Genomic DNA, 23,216 nt, shown 5'->3' with positions numbered 1-23,216 from the left:
TCAATTTCACAACTCGTTAACTCTAGACGTATAGGTTGTACACAGCCAACAGAAGTCGAGTGCAGGGCTAAGATATTTCCAACATTGCCACTCTCTGACTTGGGCCAAGATGTTATTTGCAATCCATCGGTAGGACTTGTTTGCCTAAACAAAAACCAGGCAAATAACCGAGAGTGTTTCAATTATGAAATCAGAGTACGCTGCTGTGGACCATGCACAACCACTACCACATCTACAAGTACATCAACTCCCTCTACACCTACAACTCCAATATCAACAACAACCTCCACAACAGCTACAACCACTGAAACACCCTCAACACCTGTATCCACGACATTGCCAATTACAACAGCTACGTCAAGAACAACTACTGCACCCACCCCAGCACCCTGTACCTGTGAGTGGTCTGGCTGGATTGACCTGGGACCACCTACACCTGGCCCTGATGGAGGAGACTCTGTATCAATTTCACAACTCGTTAACTCTAGACGTATAGGTTGTACACAGCCAACAGAAGTCGAGTGCAGGGCTAAGATATTTCCAACATTGCCACTATCTGACTTGGGCCAAGATGTTATTTGCAATCCATCGGTAGGACTTGTTTGCCTGAACAAAAACCAAGCAAATAACCGAGAGTGTTTCAATTATGAAATCAGAGTACGTTGCTGCGGACCATGCACAACCACTACCACTACAACACCTACAAGTACATCAACTCCCTCTACACCTGCACCTCCAACATCAACAACTACAACCACGCAAACACCCTCGACAACTGTTCAGACATCGTTGTCAACTTCAACAACTACATCAGGTACAAGTACTGTACCCACCCCAGCACCCTGTACCTGTCAGTGGTCTGGCTGGATTGACCTGGGACCACCTACATCTGGCACTGATGGTGGAGACTCTGTATCAATTTCACAACTCATTAATTCTGGACGTATTGGCTGTGTGCATCCCACCAAAGTTGAGTGCAGGGCCAAGAAGTATCCAAATGTACCACTTTCCCAAGTGGGCCAAGATGTCACGTGCAATCCATCTGTTGGACTTGTTTGCTTGAACAAAAATCAAGGGCTCCAAAAGATTTGCTTTGATTATGAAATTCGAGTGCAGTGTTGTGGCCCATGTCCATCAACTACAACAATGACATCTCCACCATCAACAACAACATCAACAATAACCTCCACAACAGCCACATCCACTGAAACACCCTCAACACCTGTATCCATGACATTGCCAACTTCAACAGCTACGTCAAGTACAACTACTGCACCCACCCCAGCACCCTGTACCTGTGAGTGGTCTGGCTGGATTGACCTGGGACCACCTACACCTGGCCTTGATGGAGGAGACTCTGTATCAATTTCACAACTTGTTAACTCTAGACGTATAGGTTGTACACAGCCAACAGAAGTCGAGTGCAGGGCTAAGATATTTCCAACATGGCCACTCTCTGACTTGGGCCAAGATGTTATTTGCAATCCATCAGTAGGACTTGTTTGCTTGAACAAAAACCAGGCAAATAACCGAGAGTGTTTCAATTATGAAATCAGAGTACGCTGCTGCGGACCATGCACAACCACCACCACTACAACACCTACAAGTACATCAACTCCCTCGACACCTACAACTCCAACATCAACAACAACTACAACCACACAAACACCCTCGACAACTGTACCGATGTCGTCGTCAACTTCAACAACTACATCAGGTACAAGTACTGTACCCACCCCAGCACCCTGTACCTGTGAGTGGTCTGACTGGATTGACCTGGGACCACCTACTCCTGGCCCTGATGGAGGAAAATCTGTATCAATTTCACAACTCATGAATTCTGGACGTATTGGCTGTGAGAATCCCAAATACGTTGAATGCAGGGCCAAGCAATATCCAAGTTTACAACTTTCTAATGTGGGCCAGCAGGTCACATGCAATCCATCTGTTGGACTTGTTTGCTTGAACAGAAACCAAGGGCTCCATAAAATTTGCTTTGATTATGAAATTCGAGTGCAGTGTTGTGGCCCCTGTCCATCAACTACAACAATGACATCTCCACCATCAACAACACCAACAACATCCACAACTACCCCCACGACCAAAACGAAAACATCCACGACATCTTCCAGCACAGAACCTTCTACACCACCCTGTTTTGAGCCGTTGAGCTGTCAGTGGTCTGACTGGATTGATCGCAGTGGCCCGTCACCTGGCCCTAATGGAGGAGACACTGAATCAGTTTCTCAACTCATAAATTCCGGACATGGTTGTACACAGTCAAAAATAATTTCAGATGTTGAGTGCAGAGCGAAGAGGTATCCAACATTGTCACTTTCCAAGTTGGGACAAGAAGTGATTTGTAATCCATCAGTAGGACTTCTTTGCTTGAACAAAAACCAGGCAAACAAACAAGAGTGTTTCAATTATGAAATCAGAGTAAGCTGCTGTTTACCATGTGAACCTGTCATAATACCTACAACTCAATCATCGACAACAGCTCCCTCTACACCTACAACCTCAACATCAACAACAACCTCCACAACAGCTCCAACCACTGAAACACCCTCAACACCTGTATCCATGACATTGCCAATTACAACAACTACATCAAGTACAAGTACTGCACCCACCCCAGCACCCTGTACCTGTGAGTGGTCTGGCTGGATTGACCTGGGACCACCTACACCTGGCCCTGATGGAGGAGACTCTGTATCAATTTCACAACTCGTTAACTCTAGACGTATAGGTTGTACACAGCCAACAGAAGTCGAGTGCAGGGCTAAGATATTTCCAACATTGCCACTCTCTGACTTGGGCCAAGATGTTATTTGCAATCCATCGGTAGGACTTGTTTGCCTGAACAAAAACCAGGCAAATAATCGAGAGTGTTTCAATTATGAAATCAGAGTACGCTGCTGCGGACCATGCACAACCACTACCACACCTACAAGTACATCAACTCCCTCTACACCTACAACTCCAACATCAACAACAACCTCCACAACAGCTACAACCACTGAAACACCCTCAACACCTGTATCCACGACATTGCCAATTACAACAGCTACGTCAAGTACAACTACTGCACCCACCCCAGCACCCTGTACCTGTGAGTGGTCTGGCTGGATTGACCTGGGACCACCTACACCTGGCCCTGATGGAGGAGACTCTGTATCAATTTCACAACTTGTTAACTCTAGACGTATAGGTTGTACACAGCCAACAGAAGTCGAGTGCAGGGCTAAGATATTTCCAACATTGCCACTCTCTGACTTGGGCCAAGATGTTATTTGCAATCCATCAATAGGACTTGTTTGCTTCAACAAAAACCAGGCAAATAACCGAGAGTGTTTCAATTATGAAATCAGAGTACGCTGCTGCGGACCATGCACAACCACCACCACTACAACACCTACAAGTACATCAACTCCCTCTACACCTACAACTCCAACATCAACAACAACCTCAACAACAGCTCCAACCACTGAAACACCCTCAACACCTGTATCCATGACATTGCCAACTTCAACAGCTACGTCAAGTACAACTACTGCACCCACCCCAGCACCCTGTACCTGTGAGTGGTCTGGCTGGATTGACCTGGGACCACCTACGCCTGGCCCTGATGGAGGAGACTCTGTATCAATTTCACAACTTGTTAACTCTAGACGTATAGGTTGTACACAGCCAACAGAAGTCGAGTGCAGGGCTAAGATATTTCCAACATTGCCACTATCTGACTTGGGCCAAGATGTTATTTGCAATCCATCGGTAGGACTTGTTTGCCTGAACAAAAACCAAGCAAATAACCGAGAGTGTTTCAATTATGAAATCAGAGTACGCTGCTGCGGACCATGCACCACCACTACAACACCTACAAGTACATCAACTCCCTCTACACCTGCACCTCCAACATCAACAACTACAACCACGCAAACACCCTCGACAACTGTTCAGACATCAACATCAATCTCAACAACAAGTCCTGTACCCATTACATCCTGTACCTGTGAGTGGTCTGACTGGATTGACCTGGGACCCCCTACACCTGGCGCTGAAGGAGGGGAGTCTGTATCAATTTCACAACTATTCCATTCTCAACGTATTGGTTGTGAACATGCTACAAGAGTTGAATGCAGGGCAAAGCAGTTTCCCAATTTACCACTGTCAGAAGTAGGCCAGGATGTGACATGTGTGCCTTCTATTGGATTTGTCTGCTTGAACAAAAACCAAGGGCTCCAAAAGATTTGTTTTGATTACGAAATACGAGTGCAGTGTTGTGGACCATGTCTTCCAACTACAACAACGACCATAACTCCAACCCCAACAACACCTACAACTGTATCTCCAACCACATACACAGTGCATACAAATCCTGCACCTACACACCCAACACAAGACCAATATTCTACACACCCATTACCAACACCTTGTATCGGATGTTATGAAAATGGAATACTTTATCCTCCAGGTAAGTCACGCTAATATTGTTATACATTATGCCTATAATGTTGGATATGAAATAGAATGTATTGACCAAGATTTTGTTCTTTTTACACAGGGACTGTGATATATAATAAAACTGACCATGGCGGATGTAGTTACGTTGCCATTTGCTTTGAAAACTGCATCATAGGAAAGAATGTGTCTTGTAGCCCTACAACTCCATCAATTTCAACAACAACTCCTTCAACTTCAACAGAATCTCCTGACTGTTATCCCAGAAAGGTATTGCCAATGTAACTAAAGTTTTTTTCTAAACGAAAATATATCAATAAAGCCGTGGATACAGTATTTTTCGTAGATCACACACTACAGAGCTAGCAGCAACAAAAGCTACAGCCCAAACTCGCAAACAGTGCATTAGCATGGGGTCACGAGCCAAACGCTTTCATTATCACATTTTTTAACCACTAATATTGTTCAAAACAACGGCTGTTTACGATGGTAAGTGTTCTTAATAATCTTCCTTAATAAACGTTGGCTTCGCGAACTACATTATTTGTGCTTCATTTTATGTGTAGAGACCCAGAGCAAGCTACTGACAAGGTTTGGCATTGTTTTGAGCAACATTAGTGGTTAAACTAGAAAAGCAATTCCAGAGGAATTGCGATAGTGGATGGAAAGCTGCTGGCTTAAAGTGACACTTCACCGATTAGCATTAAGCTTTGTAGCTTTAGAAAACCAGTCATTTTTTTGAATGGTCGTGCATCATTCCCTCAGTTTGCCTTGAGATGGGAGACATGCGGATTTCAATGAAACCCATGAATAGGACTTCCTGCTTTCAATGATGTAAAATGATGATCCGTATTTCTCCCAAACTAAGGGAATTATGCATGACCATTCAAAAACATGACTGGTTTTCTAAAGATACAAAGCTTAATGCTGATCGGTGAAGTGTCCCTTTAATGTTGGTGGGGAGATTACTGAAAAATCACTTAATCATTGGATGCGTTCAGACTGCAGACGAATCTGATTCAAATCTGATTCCTTCTCTCTTTTTTAGGGCCGACTGTCCACATTGTTTTTAGCAAGTGTCCAAATAGGATATGGCTCTGTTCAGACTAAGCGACATTATTAACCAGTTTGCTGTAGCAACGAAAACAAATGTTTCTGCCATCAGGAGGAAATACTTGCTAATTCGATGTGATTAAACATACTGTAGAGACATACAACTAGGTGAGTGTTCATTGAATGCATGCATGCGTGTGCGCGACAGAAACTGAAACTACTCGGTGGCAAGCTCCACTTCAAACTGTTGGAAGGGTATTTAATTTTTTAATGACATTCAATAGAACAACGTTGGTTCTTGCAACTTCCATAGAAACACAGCAAAGACTGTATGCACTGTTTAGCATTGAGTATTATTTAGTAAAATTTTAATATAACATTGTCAAAAGACATAGCCATAACGTAGCTCCAGAACTCGAAAAAGGTGGGCGGTCAGGCGCGTAAAGTCACGTCACGGACAGTCAAAATCGATCTGAGTGTTGGGAGCTGTTCAGACTGAGACGCATCTGTCCATATCTGATATGAAACTACCTACTGGATGTGGTTTGGATCCGTTACGCAAAAATCAACAGGATGTGCAGTTCAGGGAAAGCCAGATTGTATTAGCCTGGGCCAGCCGAACTTTAGCCCCACCTACAACATTTTGTGGCGGGAAGTTCAGTACGGCCTTTCTCAGTTGGCCCTACTTAGAGCGGTAGATAAAACAGAGTGGCGACAAAGAGTATAGAACTTGGCTCTGGCCCTACTATGCACTGTAGAAATTTCTCCAGACCAACCAAATTGTCAGGGCGGGCTTTACACGATGATGGACAGATGGACAGTTCACACTCATTACATTCAGAGGGTGTCATAATGATGCTACACTGCTAATTTCATGCAGTTTTGACCATGTCAGGTCAGAGATACCTGTGATTACAACACCTCATTTTTGTTTTTTCATGTTTAACTAGGTGGTAAAAAAGGTGGTCCTTATAGGCCCTACGGTTCTCGAGATATTCACCGAAAACTGTGTCCGCTCTACTCTCCTTTCGGGGTGTCCAGTTCGGCAGGGGGCGATGGATCAAAACGAAAAACAATGGTTACATGCTATCATGTGGCTACATGCCCACCAAGTTTCGTGCATCCGGTCTTTCAGTGTCCCGGGAATCCTTGACAGAAATTTGCTCCACAAAAAAAATCTGACTAAACCTATATGACCCCTTCGCTGCACGGCGGTCATAATAATAATGAGGAGAAGAAGAAGAAGCCAGGGATTTTCAAGATAGGATTCCATCCACTATTAGAATGTGATTTTGAAAGTGTTTGGCTCGCTAATGCTAACTCACTGTTTGCGATTTGGTGCTAGCTCTCTAGTGCATGATCAATGCAAAATACTCCACGGCTTAGTTGATGTTTTTTCATTCAGAAAAACACCTTTTTGTCCATTTCCGTGGGAGTTACAACTTTGATTTAAGTTTTTCTGGGCAAGCTGTCAGACTGAATGTTTTTTAAAATTATTTTCTGTGCAGAATGGAGAAACATGGGTGTCCCCCACCGATAAGTGTATGCTGGAAACATGTAATAATGGTGAAATCATTACGCATCCTAAGAAATGTCCAGCTCAACCACCACTCACATGTGTGAATGGCTTCCCTTCAAAGTCAGTTCCTGATGGATCAGGCTGCTGTTTGAAACAGGAATGCCAATGTGAGTATTTCCAAAGTCAATATTAAAACAATTGATGAAAACTCTATCAACATTCTAGCAAAAACTGGACTGTGAAAACTTTCTCATGAAATGGTTACAAGCTGTTTTATTATTACAGTGCATGCAAATGCAAAATCAAGCTCATTTTCCCCCAATGAGTGCATTTACATGGACATTAATATTCCGATATTAACCCAGTTAAGACAATATTCAGAATAAGATACTCCCAAGTATTCTTTTAATAACTCATGTAAACACTTTATTCGGAATATTGTCAATATTTAGAATAAGGTCCATAATCGTAATTTCTTCATGAACCCCACAACACTCAGACTTCTTAACCTTCACACACACACACACACACACACACTCACAAACACACAGACCTGACTGAACATGAACTAGTGAACTAGTTATCATTGTAATTTTTATTATGACTGACATAATCCACATTTCTTATCTGTTTAGGTCACTGCTATGGCTTCGGGGATCCTCATTATGTGACATTTGATGGAACGTATTATGGTTTCCAAGGAAATTGCTCTTATGTATTGGTTAAAGAGATCAAACCAATATACAACTTCAGCATCATCATTGAAAATGTGTATTGTGATGCACCAGATGGTGTTTCATGTCCTAAATCACTGACTATTCACTACAAATCATTTGAAATTTATATGAGTCAAGAGGTCTCTCGTGGAATAGTCACAAACTTGGTAAGAACTTTTTCTTTTGGTTCTTTTCAAATTATTTATTCCTTTGATACCTTTAAAACACATCTGTTTAAACACAGGCCACTAAATGTAGAGGGCCTGTCATAATATAAACAGTTGTTTCCTGTTTCTCATAGATTTATGTCAATCACAAGCGCATCTACCCAGCTTACAGCAACAGTGACTTCCAAGTCACAGACAATGGCATTGAAGCTTTAGTGGTAATACCTGCCATCGGTGCATCAATAATGTTCTCTGGGCTGCAGTTCAGTGTTGAACTCCCCTGGAGTAAATTCCATGGCAACACAGAAGGACAATGCGGTAAAAAGACATTTCAATTGTTGTTCAGTTGTAGCATTAATGATACATTTGGCAGTCTCTGGAAGAAGACAACGGAATTGTCTTAAACCCCTTGCTTTTGTATTCTCCCACTTAATGAAATGTCATCAGAGAAGATTACAAGCTGTGTTACTTGCAAAGGGAGGCTGGACAAAGTGCTAAATACAAAACAAACATACCAAACAAATGTGTTTATATTTTCATTTTTATCCCATGGTCTAGCAAATCCATTTGACCATTTGCCAAAATGCAGTACTTTATCCTCTGATATTATTCAAATACTGTATGTTCTCTTATGTGTCACAGGAACATGTGACAACAATAGGACAGATGACTGCCTCTTGCCCAACGGAAAAATTGATCCATCTTGCCCAGATATGGCCCACCATTGGAAGGTTAATGATAGCAACTGCCCCGTACCCCCTCCCCCGAACCCACCTACCACCTGTCCACCAGAAACTACATCCATCTGTAAAATCATTGCAAGCAAGTAAGTGATAAAGTAAATAACATATCATGTTTCAAAATATGAATTTATTTCATTTTAGTATATTCAATCAGTGGATTTGAAATGCACTGTTGCTAACTGTGACGTGTCTCCTGCCAAGGGTCTTTGAAGAGTGCCATGAAGTGGTCCGCTATGAGCCATTTATTATGGGATGCGAGTTTGACATATGCTACACGAAGAAACCCTCTATTGGTTGTGCCAGCCTTCAGTCTTATGCTCAGCAGTGCGCTTTGAATGGCATTTGCATTGACTGGAGAGGTGCCACAGATGGAGTGTGTGGTAAGATTTGTAGAAATGTATTTTCTAATCTCACAACTGAAATTATACCTTCACTGTCGATGTTTCATCTTTTAATATGTGCCTTACACAGATTTTGAGTGCAATGCACCTCTAGTCTATAAGCCCTGTGGTCCACAAGTTCCGCCAACTTGTGATAAAAGGTATTCTAAACTAATGTGACTAGTGTGTCTAAAATATGTATAAATACAAATAGGAAATCATCTCATTTGATATGTTTTTCCCAAATAGGTATAATTTCAGATTCATTGAAGAGAAAACTGAATTCACTGCTTTCACATCCATGAGATGGGAGGGATGCTATTGTCCAGATGGAAGTACTTTGTTGGACCATGAAACTAATGAATGCATTTCACCCTGTGGTAAGAAAATTATATGAAATATGTTGAATATCTGTTTATTCAAGCAATTCACAACATAGATGCATTACTTGCTGTATGTACTGAAGAAATGATCAGGGCGCAATCTGTGTAGAAGATGTAATTGTGATTGTGATGTGATTTTTTTTTCAGGTCCTATTTGCCGTCTTCCAAATGGAAAGTGGAAACAGGTAAAGACACTTATACATTGGAACACTTTATATCCCAGATCTTTTTCTCTGTGAACAGAAAAATAACTGTGAAATGCCTGTACACGTCAATTGTGAAAGCAGATTGTGTGTTTGTTAAAAAATATATATATATATATTTACATGGATTTTAGGTACACACAACATTGAATTGGTTCATTATCAATTTCATCTGCATATTTTGTATTAATTGTGGTTGGTTATTGTTAAATCAGGGTAATTCAACTTGGATCGACGGCTGTAATCATTGCACATGTGACCCAGACAATGAAAGAGTCTATTGCAATCCTTTGCCATGCCCAACTGAGTTGCCAGTCATCTGTGATAAACCTGGCCAGATTAAAGTGTCTGAAACAGCAGGATGCTGCGAAGTAGACAAATGTGGTAAGTAACCACTGACAGATGTTAACAGTCATTGATAGTCCTTTCAGAACCGTATGTTTTTTATTTTTTATGTTTTTTATGTATTTTTTATTTAAAAAAAAACAAGTTCCCTTTTTTTTTTACATTAACTTGAAATAACAACAAAACCCAGACAACAAACAACAATACACATCTAAACACGAAGATGATCATTTGAACATGCTTGTGGTTTTGTCATTATAGTATGTGATGTCACCTCATGTCCAAACCGCTCCTGTCCAGTTGGCTACATTCAAGAGACTGAAGTGGGGGCGTGTTGCCCTAAGTGTGGTAAGCATTTATCTAGTGCAAAAAGTCTGATCCTACAAGTGTTGCTCCTCCATGGCAAAAGTTAACTACAAAATGTGTGTCTGTTTTTGGTTAACTTTGCAGTTCCTAAACCTGTTTGTGTAAACAACAACACGGAATACTCGGTAAGAACTCGCATGTAATCTCATTTCTTATTTCTATGTCATGGTTAACATTTAGCATAGAACTTCCAACAAATATGAATGATTTTTATATTAAAGTGTAACGTTATATATTTTTTGAGCTGTTGATTGATTGAAATCACTCACAAGTGGTGACCTACACTATCACCAGGGTTAACATTTCGTATGATTTTGTATTGGAGATATAGCTCTCTCCGCGCCCTCTACAGGTTGAAATATGCCATGGCATTTTGGTCCAAAATGCTATTGGAATGCTGACCTAGTCCTGTACTGTAAGACTACGTCACTGGGTCGTTACAAATTAGTAATAAAACGCCCCAACATCTGCTGCCCTGATTAGCCTATCTGTGATAAGCCAGCATTCATTCCCAGATTGACACGAAATCACCATGGTTGATTGGCTGCAGCAGTGCTGCACTACCTTCCAAATTTCAGAACGTCCTGCTCAATTTGAAAGCCTTTTTCAGAAATGTGAAGTGGGTGGAGTTATGGGGTGAAGTTACACTTTAATTTCCGTTTCTTGTCCTATTGCAGCCAGGCAGCAGTGTGCCTATGAGACATTGTGAAACCTGTGTATGTAGCCACAAACTGGAAAACGATGGCTTACTTCACAAGATCGAATGTGAGCCTATTACATGTGACACTTACTGTCCACAGGTAAGAGGTTTCCTACATATCCAAAACAACAACAATGAAGTTGTAGAAATGTAAACACACACATACAAACACTGAAACAGATTTGACCTAAGCTGCATTTTCAAAATATTTTTTGTGGCATGGTGACTATGTTATATTGTCTTCTTTTTAAAAGGGCTTCGAGTTACAAAGCGCTACAGAAATGCTACCAGGACAATGCTGTAGACCGTGTCTGCAGGTTGCGTGTGTGGTTGTGTATTCAGGAAACCTCACACACTCTATTCCTGTGAGTTCATAACCAAAATATTATGTGTTGCAGCCTGCCAAGTGACAACAACAAATCTGTTAATGTACAGTAATGCATTATGGTGTGAGGACCCGTCATAGGGCCGAGTTTGGGGCATTATGTTGAGATTGTGAAAGCAAAGGAAGAAAAAGGAAGAAATGTTGTTTTCTCCATGTAGTTAGAGGCAGGGCTTTGTCACATTATATTTGTTTTATATGTGACTAGTGTAAGTATGATCCTCAAGTTAATTTTGATAGTATATGCCATGTGAAAGAAAGACAGATACAACGCACCTACTTTGGACAGCTGTTACTCTCTGTGGTGTGGAATGGAAAGAAAAATTGTCTGCAAGTTGTCACCAATTATTATATATAGCTCTATGCTAGCAAGATGTTGTCAGCAATATTTGTTAGATTTATGTTTTGCAATGCATTTAACTGCCTCTTAAGCTGTGAGTTCAAAAGTAGTATTACTGCTTTTATAGAACAGTATTTAAACATTCAACTTCAGATTCAGGCTTCTAAAACAAATCCAGGCTTGTACAGTATACTCAAGTGCACCCACTCACAAACAAAAACACTATTATATGGACTTTGCTTTTTTTGACAGATCAATGGTATCTGGAGTCCACCTGGGGACAAGTGTGTAAAGTACGAGTGTGTGAAGGTCGGGAGCAGCTTCATCACTATGGAGGCCAGGACCCTCTGTCCTCCCTACAACCCCAATGACTGCATTCCTGTAAGTGTGAAACAACTAAATGGCGATTTGATCATGTTTGGGCCATACACCGTAGAGAAAGTGTTTAAATGTATTCAGCGTGTATACTTAAGTAATTAATCTGTATACACTAGATCATTTTATAATTGTGTATACCTATTCAGGATGCATGATTATCACATGACTGCGGTCTTATGATCTTTGGGTGTTGGGTATCATCTATATTTTGACCTTATTTTTGTATCTTCTGTACTTGTGTGGTCTGTACAGGGGACAGAGGTCATTGCACCTGATGGTTGCTGCCATTTGTGCGGTGAGTTGTTTTGTTATTGTTTTATTTCAATAATCAGATATTATATTTTCAGTCTTTGGAAATGTACAAATCCACTGGGAGGTGTTACACATTTATAGGAAGTATTTCCTTTGGCTTGTTGGAGTAATGCTTAAAGTTACCTGTCTGTTTTTTCTATAGTAAGAAAATGCAACCGGACAACAGAATCTACACACCTGCAGCATAATGGCTGCACATCCTCCCAGAAGGTTGAATTGGCGACTTGTCAAGGTCTTTGTCCAACATACTCCTGGTAAGTAGCAGATCAGCAGACCACAGCTGTAATTGCCAACGCCACAGTGAAAAGAACTGAATTGAACACTTTCCCTTTGCTAATTTTCAGGTTCTCTTTGAGTACAAGCATGTTTCAGCGCTCCTGCTCCTGTTGCCAGGAGGTTAGCACCAGCAAAAGAGAGGTGGAGATGGTCTGCCCCGATGGCTCAAAGTTCAATTATTCATACAACTACATTGAGCAATGTGGCTGTCTTCAGTCAACATGCACCACCATGGAAAAAACACAGACTAAAAAGCTACGAAGAAGACGTTAATGAGTTACATTTGTACACATCTACAAAACTGCAAATCACATTCTCTATTTATGTCACAAACGTAAAGTAATCAGCAGTTTCCTATGGAAGGAGCATGAGACTGCCTTTGTATCTTCCTGAATCTTATTTTAATAAACATTAGTATGCATGCATGGTCATGTCTTGGAATTTTTATTTATCACAAGTGTTGCTACATTTGATCATTTTGCATAACAATCGTGATGATTTTTTTTGTAGTCGCTGGATGCACTGGAAAAAAGGAATTGTAGTTGTGTAATGCAACCGGCCAACCGCTATAGCATTACACAACCATTCATAGTAATGCCTAACCCAGCTGAATGATGACCGAGAAGTGCCACGGGTTGCTCTTTAAAATATAAACATTATTATTATTATTATTATTATTATTATTATTATTATTATTATTATTAAGGTTTATTTAGATAGGGACAGATACAAAAACATAGACAAGCTTAAAAAGTCATCTGATGCATGCATCATAGCGTTTTTAGCTGACGCTACAACACTTGTCCCTAGTAGGGCTTTTTGAGTAAAAAAATACAAATAAAATAATTAAAATACAGATTGACAGTATTAAAAAATAGTAAATAAATGGAATAAAACAGAGTAAATGGAAAAAGGAAAACAGTATGCAAGAGAAAACACAGTGTAAGAACTAAAAATGGTTGCAGTGTTGTTCCTGAAATAGCCACAATTTGGTCTTTTTTTTTTTTTAAGGTGGCTAATGTTGGGATTAATTTCAGGTGGTCTGGCAGAGAATTCCGTAATGTTGCCCCCTTCACAGAAAAGGCAGTTTGGGCTAATTATGTTCTACAAAGGGATGCTGCAATTGCCTTTTGATGCTGCTCGGGTGGTAGATCTATTGCTTTGCTGTCTTATTGTTGTGCAAAAGGGTGGAGGGGCAGTGTTGTTTATGCATTTGAAGACCAGTTTAACAAAGTGCAGGGATATGAAATTAGCAAAACTTAAAATCTTATGTTTAGTTACAATTTGACAGTGATGGTACCTAATTCTCTTCTTGTCCAAGACTTTCAAGGTTCGGTTATAGACACTCTATGGCCTTAAGTGATGACTGGTGAGCTTGGGACCATGTGGTTAAACCAAAAGATATATGTGAAAGAATAATAGAATTCATGAAAATAAAAGCACAGTCATAAGTCGGGCAGTTTCTTATCAACCTAAAACAGCCTAAGTTGACCTTAATGGACACATTTTCTTAATATGACTTTTTAAATTCAACTTATTAATTTTAATAGTCTATAATTATTCCCATATTTCACTTCTGGTACTTGTTCAATAGGCTCCCCATTAATATGTATTCAAGATTTGTTTTAAAGGAAGTTGTTTAATGGAAAAGCAGACAGAGTTTTTTTAGTGTTTAAAGTTAGACAAGATGACACCAGCCAAGACGATATTTTTCTCAAATTGGTATTTAGATTGTCAGCCACAGAAGAACAGCTACTACCAGATGCATACACCACTGGCACTGTGTCACCTGCATACATCTGTAGACCTATATCTGGACATACATCTGGCAAGTGGCAAGTCATTAATATAAAGGCTGAAAAGTATGGGTCCTAAGATTTTTTTGAGAAAGGTTGATCTTACATTGTTAATTAAGACACACTGTTCACGACCTTTTAAGTATGATTCAAACCATGACAATGTTTGTTTATAGATAAATTGAATTTAGCTAGTTTTGATATTAATATACTGTGTGATTTACTGTATCAAATGCCTTTTTTAAATCTAAAAATACTGCCCCAACTACATTTCCCTTGTCAAGTGATTGTTTGATATTTTCGGTTAATAAACAAGTAGCAGAATCTGTGCAATAGTTATGCCTGAATCCAAATTGCAGGGTGTAGATACTGATTTGCCTCCAGGTACTGCATCAGTTGTTCTGAGATCTTCTCCAGGACTTTAGAAAAAACAGGAAGAAGACTTATACTGTAGGTCTATAATTGCAAGTGTCATCCCCAGATTTAAAAAGGGGTATTTCTAGAGCATTTTTCCACCCATCTCGGAATTGCCCGGATTTGATGAAGATATTAATAAGATTAGTGAGAGGCTGGACTAGAATGCTACAATATCTTTTAAGAAAAGCTGTGTCTAAGTTAAAAATATCTTTTCAGAATGTAGTATATAGATCCTGTATAGCTTTCAGAACAGCTGTTTGATCAACCACCTTGAACTGAAAAAAGTCCTCTTGATCTTCCAGCAGATCTATTGTTGATGGGCCTAAATCATTCCTGTTTGGGAAGCTTAATGCAAGGTTGTTAACAGATTGTATGAAGAAATTATTAAATTCGTCTACAACTTGTGTACTATCAGTGATGATGTTTTCACCCATTTTAAGTTCGTATTTGCTTTGGGTGACATTAACCCTTGGATTTAATAGGCTATTTGGTTGCTTCCAAATTATTTTGCCATTCCCTTTGGCCTGTGATAGAGCTTGAATGTAATAATTACATTTGGCCATTCTAAGTTTTTGAACGACTTGGTTATGCAAAGCTTTAAAACGTTTTAAATCAATATCCCTTTGAGTCTTAATAGAAGTTTTCAAAGCAAGGTCCCTCCTTTTCATTATTTTTCTGATATTATCATTCATCCTCGGTAGCTGAAATTTTCTTGTTTCGCTTTTTGATGAATTTATCAACAATGCTCCCAATAGTAGACATAAGCTTATCACAGCAGTCGTTTACTTGGTCACATTGTTGGAGCTCCTCCCAGTTAACACCCTTTAACTCGTTCTCAAAATCAGGCAGTTTTTTATGAGAGATTTTAAGTTGAAATGAATTCTGATTTCGATTTATAAACCTAGCTAGTCTTTTCTTTGTCAGTTTTCTTACAATGAAAGTCATATTATGGTCAGATAGACCAGTGACTAAATTACATGTTTTTATGATTCTGTCTAGCCTGGCTAACGCCTACCACTTCTCAAATGAGACGTGGTCTGGCAACCAGACGTTCATTTTCTCGTATTTGAAAAAATGCCCAGATCCGTTCATTGGGCGCCACGGATGTCTATCAAATACGCATAGCTCACCCAACTCGTTCGTATGCAACGCTAAGGGCTGCCGTAAATCCTTTGTCGTCGAATGTAGACGCAAGAAGGCAACGGAAACTTCTCGGATATTCTGTGATTGGTTCGCCAATATCAGGCGAACATTTGGGCGTTAGTTTCCAGACTGGCTTAGCAGCGGGATTGAAATCACCGCGCAAGGCAGTATGGGAAAACCCAGGCTAGATTCTGTCGGGTTTGTTCGTGAAAATTAGATCAGTGTTCGAGTATTCTTGGTGATGCGTGTAGGGGCTCCAATCATTTGACTAAAGTCGGGTTTGGATGTGAGATTTTTCAGGTTTTCCCTGCAGCGTTTGTCTAACCAATTCATATTAAAATCTCCAAAGATAACCACCTCACTGTTGTGCTTATAGCTCTTAAACAGCGCATCTAAGTTTTCGCATAGCGTTGCAGTGCACGCTGAGGGAGGATTATATACCACTAAAATATGAAATGTTTTGCGACAATGTTACATTAATACATAGACATTCAGTAGATATATCAGCAATCAGATACATTTCCTTTGCATTAAATGAGACCGGACACTTCATCGATTAGCATTAAGCTTTGTATCTTTAGACAACCAGTCATGTTTTTGAATGGTCATGCATCATTCCTTCAGTTTGCCTTGAGATGGGAGAAATACGGATTTCAATGAAACTCATGAATAGGACTTCCTGCTTTCAATGATGTAAAATGATGATTTTTACATCATTGAAGGCAGGAAGTCCAACATTGAAATCCATATTTCTCCCATCTCAAGGCAAACTGAGGGAATGATGCATGACCATTCAAAAAGATACAAAGCTTAATGCTAATCGGCGAAGAGTCCCTTTAATGAATATCAGTACACCCCCGCCCCTTCCTACAGTTCGGTCCCTTCTAAAACAAGTGTATCTTTTAAATATTATTAATCTTCGATTAACTGTTAAATTCTGTTGGATTCCAGGACATTATGGAATTGATGGCAATGAAATTGCAGATAAATTAGCTAAAAAAGCTCTGGAATTAGAACAGGTTGGAATTTATATACCATTGGGTAAAGGAGATGCTAAAGCCTTACTTAACGCAGAAATTATGCTGAGATGGCAAGATGAATGGGAGTCAGAGAGTAAGGCCAGACATTACCATAGGAATCAGAACTGTGTTGAAGGGAAAAGGATCACCTCATTGGGTCTACAGTAAATAGGCATGAAGAAGTTGTTTTCACCAGATTGAGGTTAGGCCACACAGGTCTTAATGCTACATTATCCTTAATAAATAAAAGTAATGGTATATGTTCTGAATGTAAGGTTTCGGAGGATATTAATCATGTATTATTTAGTTGTATGAAATTTGAACAGTTTAGGAAAATATGGAAAGACTTGGATATAGAAAATAACAGATATATTACAGGACCAAGGAATGCAGGGACAAATAATTAAATATTTTAATATGTATCTTAAAGATACTGGTTTAATTAAAATAACATAAGGTTGTTTTATTATGACCGCCGCTAGCGTAGCTAGCGAAGCGGTCATATAGTTGTTGTCAAAGTTTTTTTTTTTTTTTTTTTTTTTATTCTTTTTTCCCGTCATTTTTCGTCAACGATTCCCGGGACACCGTAACACCGGAGCGCATGAAACTTGGTGGGCATGTAGCCCCAGTAGAGTTCTATGGAAAATTTTCGTTTCGTCCCCGGGGGTCACTCCACCCCCGCGCTGCCCCCGCCCAAAGCCCAAAAATGACAGTTTTTCCTACATAACTACCTGAACCGTGGCACCGAGGATGACAAAATGTTTATGGTATGTTGTTCTCTAGAGCTTGCATCAACTTAGCTTATAACCAGTCATTTGTGATTTGCCCCCCCATCGTAAAAATTGAAAATGCAATGTAATATTGCTTTAATTGCCCCTATCTTCAGATGAGATGTTATGAACTGCACCAAATTTCGTGTGTATGATTAACCTGACACCCTCTGGGAGTATGCCAAGTTTTGTGGAATTTCATCCATGGGGGGCTATAAAATAAATGGATTTATGTGTACATTCAGGACTGTATACCCATCGGCCAGTAGATGGTGGTATTATCTGGAGTCTAAATCCCCCCCTGGGGATTTCAAAAACTGTTCCAAACATCTCAATCTCTGCTAGTTTTTGTCCTAGAAACATATAAGTGACACCATTAGAAACCTTTAATCAACTAGTTTCCAAATATGTTTTAAAAGAGAATGGTTGCTTTGGGTGCAACAAACATGCAGGAACACACACACACACACACACACACACACACACACACACACACACATAAATACACACACACACACACGCATACCTACACACACGCACCACTACATACACACCTGTACACTACATACACACCTCTACATACATACATGTACATAAAACATTATACAAACACATGCACAAACACGCCCACACGCATGCACACATACACCCTTACACACACACACACACACCTACACACACACACACACACACACACACACACACACACACACACACATGCACACACACATCTTTGAGTACATTTTGTGAGACCACCGGAGCTGAGAAGTGAATGTGTGTGTGATGTACTATAGCCTGTGTGTGTGGGTGCGTTTCTGTGTGCCCATCTGTGTGTTTGCATGTGTGTATATGTGTGTATGTGCATGTTCTGTGTGTGTCAGGGTGGGAATTATACCAAGGCCATGAGGCCATGGCCGCCGTTGCCCTACACTTTGGCCTTGATGCCCTGTGAAAAATAACCCATCATAAGGCCACAGTGGCCTTTATGCCCCTGACTTAGGGTTGCCAACCATTCAGTATAATACGGAATCGTCCCGTATTTGACACGTAAAAGTCTTGTTCCGTATTGAACTGATACGGAACGCTCTTTGCTCTTTGAGTGAAATTAGGTCCGGTGCTTCACCTGATAATTTGCTGCGCAATTGATCACGCAATCGCGAACCGACGGAAAAAGAAAGCAAACGCAACCAAAGTCTGCCATGATTGGGCCTCAACTTAAAGAAGTTTGAGGCTGTGTTAGTGTTTCTCAAAGCCTACAGAGGCTAGTGGGTCTATGTATTTGTGTCGAGAATCGAGATAACCCTGAAATGTAAAACCATCGAATTTTATTCAGTGGCCTGTGTGCCCTATCATGTGGCCTTGGTGCCCCTAAAAAAAAAAGAAGGTGAAGGCCAAATGGCCTTGCCCCTAAAATGACGAAATTCTCACCCTGGTGTGTGTTCTCTTTCTTTCTCTCCCTCTCTCTCTCTCTCTCTCTCTGTGTCTGTGTTATCTGTGTGTATTCTGTGTGAGTTCTCTCTTTCTCTCTCTCTCTCTCTGGGTGTGCCTGTGTGTGTGTGTGTGTGTGTGTGTGTGTGTGTGTGTGTGCGAGTGTGTGTTTGTGTGCGTGTGTGAGTGTGTGCCTGTGCATGTGTGTTTGTGTGTGTGTGTGTGTGTGTGCACACCAGAGGAGGCTTCTATAAGACTACAGGTGAAGCAGTGCTTCACCAAAAAAAAGTAAACATAAAAAAAAAAAAAAAACCTTACAATAATCCCCTTTTCACTGTTTTGGAACAGAAAGACAGTCATTAAGACGAGCTGTTTTCCTGAATTCAATTCTGTGAGTGACAACAGCGCTATCCCCACACCCGCGGTGAAACAGACAATTGCAGTGAATCAGACGATTTTCTTGCTTCACTACCATCGATATCTTTTCCCATTGACTTCAATGTAAATCGAGTGAAACCCCCCGCGGCTCGTGGATTTTTCCCGTTTCAATGGATCCTTATGGAAGGTAAGTCCCACCCGTGAAGCAGTGACCGATAGGGTAGAATTTTGCACTTCCGTCGCTTGAATATGATTGACACAATACTCTGGCCAGTCAACACCTTCATAAGGAAACTATCGTTAACTGACTTTGACAGCGACGATTTAGGAGAGCTTCATAATCAGCAACAACAACAACACATAATTTGTTGAACAGTCATTTCATAAGACATATCTTTATTTATCTGTGTAGATGAGGATTTTGTTACTTAGGGTTAGTGAATATCTTTTTGTTTTTGTTTAGCAAGAGCCCTTACAAGCTAGGGTAGCCTATTGCTAGGAGGGTATCTAGCTAGCTTCGTTTCAAGTCATATTCATATAGATAAATTACGAGTGGAAGCAGAGGGCAGACCAGAACCTTCTGTGGAAATTACACAGCTCGTTGATGCTACGGTAAGGAGACATTTCAATTGTAGAATGTGAGGAAGAACCGTGAGTAAGGCTGAACGATATACCGTTATGTAAGGGATAATCAACGACGCGCCGTGCGTCTATAGGAAAATAATGCACGTTCGAAGTGGTAAGGTCCCGACGCCGCAACCGCGTCGGTCGATGGGGTTTGCTTCACCAAAAATGTCGATGACCAGCCGCCACTGGTGCACACGTGCGCATGTGAGTGTGTGTGTGTGTGTGTGTGTGTGTGTGTTATCTGATATTGGAGTGACAGTGACGGCAGAGAACACAGTGAACATATACTCAGAGACACATTAAACACACACACAAGCAGACACACACTCACACTAGACAGAGAAGCACTCATACAGAAAAGCAAGCGCACACATGCACACACTCATTTACAGTACATACATAAAAGTTGCAGTAGGGATGGAGTAGGCGATGGAAACACAAGCGTGATTGATATTTGCGGAGAGAATGTGCAGGACTGAGCGGCGGTCATATTGTGTATCGCTTTGCGGTACATCTAGTTTTTTTTATGATTTTATGATTTAAGCCGGTATCTCTTGCCAAACGTCCTTTTACACACTCCTGTGTAGTAGTCCAGTAGGTGGCGGTATATATTGAGTTGGGACTGAGAGAAAAAGTGCGATTGCAGTAGCCTACTTCTGGAGAAATTTTGTAGCAACCTGATAGATATTAAAACGTGGAAAACAACGGTTCACTGATGGTGATTACACGAAGTTGAACTTAAAGCACCATACAGCGGAGTAGTCACGTGGTGTGTCATTCTCTCCGAGATGCGCTGCAGGGAAAAACATTTAATCATGAAAGCTCATTATGTAGCCTTGTTGTAGCCTACTTCATTTTGTCATTTTGATAATAGGCTAATGTAGATAATATACACTTACAGCCTGTGTTGCCTTCATAGAAGGCTTGCATAAGGCTTTTCATTTTTTGCGGCTCCAGACAGATTTTTTTTTTGTTTTTTGGTCCAAAATGGCTCTTTGAACATTTTGGGTTGCCGACCCCTGGCCTAGCTTGTTGCCCTTGCCCATCGCCTTCCCCGGCCTCTGTCAATCTTTCATGCGCGCGTGCTGGTTTCTCTGCCTGCTCTGTCGTCCTCACATCGTCGTGGAGGAGCTGTATGTTCAGATCCCCGATCCATGCCCGGTTCTCACTGGTTGATAGGGTGCGGAAACCTGCGGGTGCTCCAGATGGCGTGGAGTTGCTCAGATCGGTGGTGTCCAGGGCAGGAAACTCTACTCGCAGGTGAGGGAGGAGGCCCGTCGTCAGCAGGTGTACACCGTGTATCTGCAAGGCCTGGCCCTGGATTGAGTTGCATGTCTCCCGCGAGCAAGACCAGGAGGAGAAGGTATGATTTCGCATAAGATTTGTTTGCTTTGATGCGGTTGGAGTGACATGTTGTCCTGCGTAAAATGCGCCTTAGATAAATGAACGATAAATTGTGAGTTGTCCATGTCCAAAGTTATACAGATGAAGTTTGATTGGGACCAGGTTTAGTGTTTGAGTAGGCTATTTCTTAGAGACTTTGATCGGATTCTGGGTGTTAAGGTTCCAACTACAGAGGCAAAAAATGCCGCTGTAGCGCAGCTGAACAGCAAGTAGAGCACATGCGATATTGTTTGTATGCTGTCTCCGGCGTTGGGGTTGTGTCCGTTCACGACGCGCACAAATACTTTGTTTTTTGTAAAAAGGCTTCGGTTTTCGCATCGGGGTAGAGAGCTTGATCATTCGATGTTTGAGATGCGTCGAAAAATGAGTAAATCCGATAAAAAAAAAAGTGCAACAAGCCCATAGAGCACGGAGCCACCAACCGTGTGCTACATTTCAATAGCTGGCATTGCTACATTTCAAAAGCTGGCTCGTTGAAAATCAGGGCCCGTATTCACAAAGAATTTTAGGGCTAAAAGTAGCTCCTAACTGGCGAATTTAGGGAGGAACTCCTAAAAATAATGGGCGTGTCACTCCTAACTTTATGACTCCTAATTTTTTTCACTAAAAGTTATTCACAAAGCATTTAAGCCTAAAAGTAGCTCCTAAGTCTAGGACAGCGTAAAAGAACTCGAGAGGACTTCTAACTCACTAAGACCTATTCACAACCCGCTTTTAGTGGCATTTCACGTCGCGATGTTTTGAAATGACCGTGCAGTGCAGGAGCTCGCTGTCATGCAAGGGAATAAATGTGCATTGCAACTAAGGATGCAAATGCAATAATGCCACCGACAACCAAAACCACCATTGCATGTAAACTAAATGTAACGTCTCATTGTGCCTAATTAAATTAAATCGCTTCTCCTCTTTGCAAATATAGGCTACGTGTTTCATACAGATTAATTTAAAACATGTTGCAAAGATACTGCTCCAGTCCATAGTGTTTCATTAAGCCGAGGCTTGCTTTACTCTTTATTCATTAAGGCTATGCTTATTTATTCATCATCTTCCATCCTTCACAGCTCGACATAGCGCACGCATTCTCACCAGCTAAGACCTAACACCTGTCACTCAACTCGTCATTGTAGGGGAGGTTTGCCATCATCAAGGTGGTCACTTTCATCAAGCTCGTGCATGAGTAATGACGTCAACCAACGAAGACTCACTTTTAGTTTAGGAGTGGGCGTTTCTCCTTACTAAAAGTAGGTCTGAAAGGCTTTGTGAATAACTTTTAAGGGAAAACTCCTAACTAAAATCTTCTAGCGCGATTTAGGAGTACTCTTAGTGGTAAGATAAAATGCTTTGTGAATACGGGCCCAGGTTGTTCTCTTCAGAAATTATACTGTTGACCAGAGTCTAGAGAAGTCCAGTGGTTAAATACTTTCCGCTGATAATTAGCTGTTCTGTCCGCTCACATGTCTACACATTGGAGTAGCTTTGTCAGAGTGCAAACTTCATTGTACATTGCTAA

General features: G+C 40.8%; 1 protein-coding gene across 1 annotated transcript; it reads left to right on the top strand.

Annotated features, from left to right (window-relative positions):
* Positions 1-674: 674 nt before the first annotated feature.
* Positions 675-3,023, top strand: LOC134096194 (mucin-5AC). The gene is made up of 4 exons (XM_062549943.1): positions 675-857; positions 1,557-1,753; positions 1,971-2,712; positions 2,910-3,023. Exons 1-4 carry the CDS (start codon positions 675-677, stop codon positions 3,021-3,023), a joined length of 1,236 nt encoding a protein of 411 aa, XP_062405927.1.
* The last annotated feature ends 20,193 nt before the right edge of the window (positions 3,024-23,216 follow it).

This window comes from Sardina pilchardus, chromosome 11 (genome assembly GCF_963854185.1).
Source record: "Sardina pilchardus chromosome 11, fSarPil1.1, whole genome shotgun sequence".
NCBI classification, from domain to species: Eukaryota; Metazoa; Chordata; class Actinopteri; order Clupeiformes; family Clupeidae; genus Sardina; species Sardina pilchardus.
The sequence above is the reverse complement of the archived record's forward strand: the minus strand, read 5'-3'. Positions and strand labels throughout refer to the sequence as shown.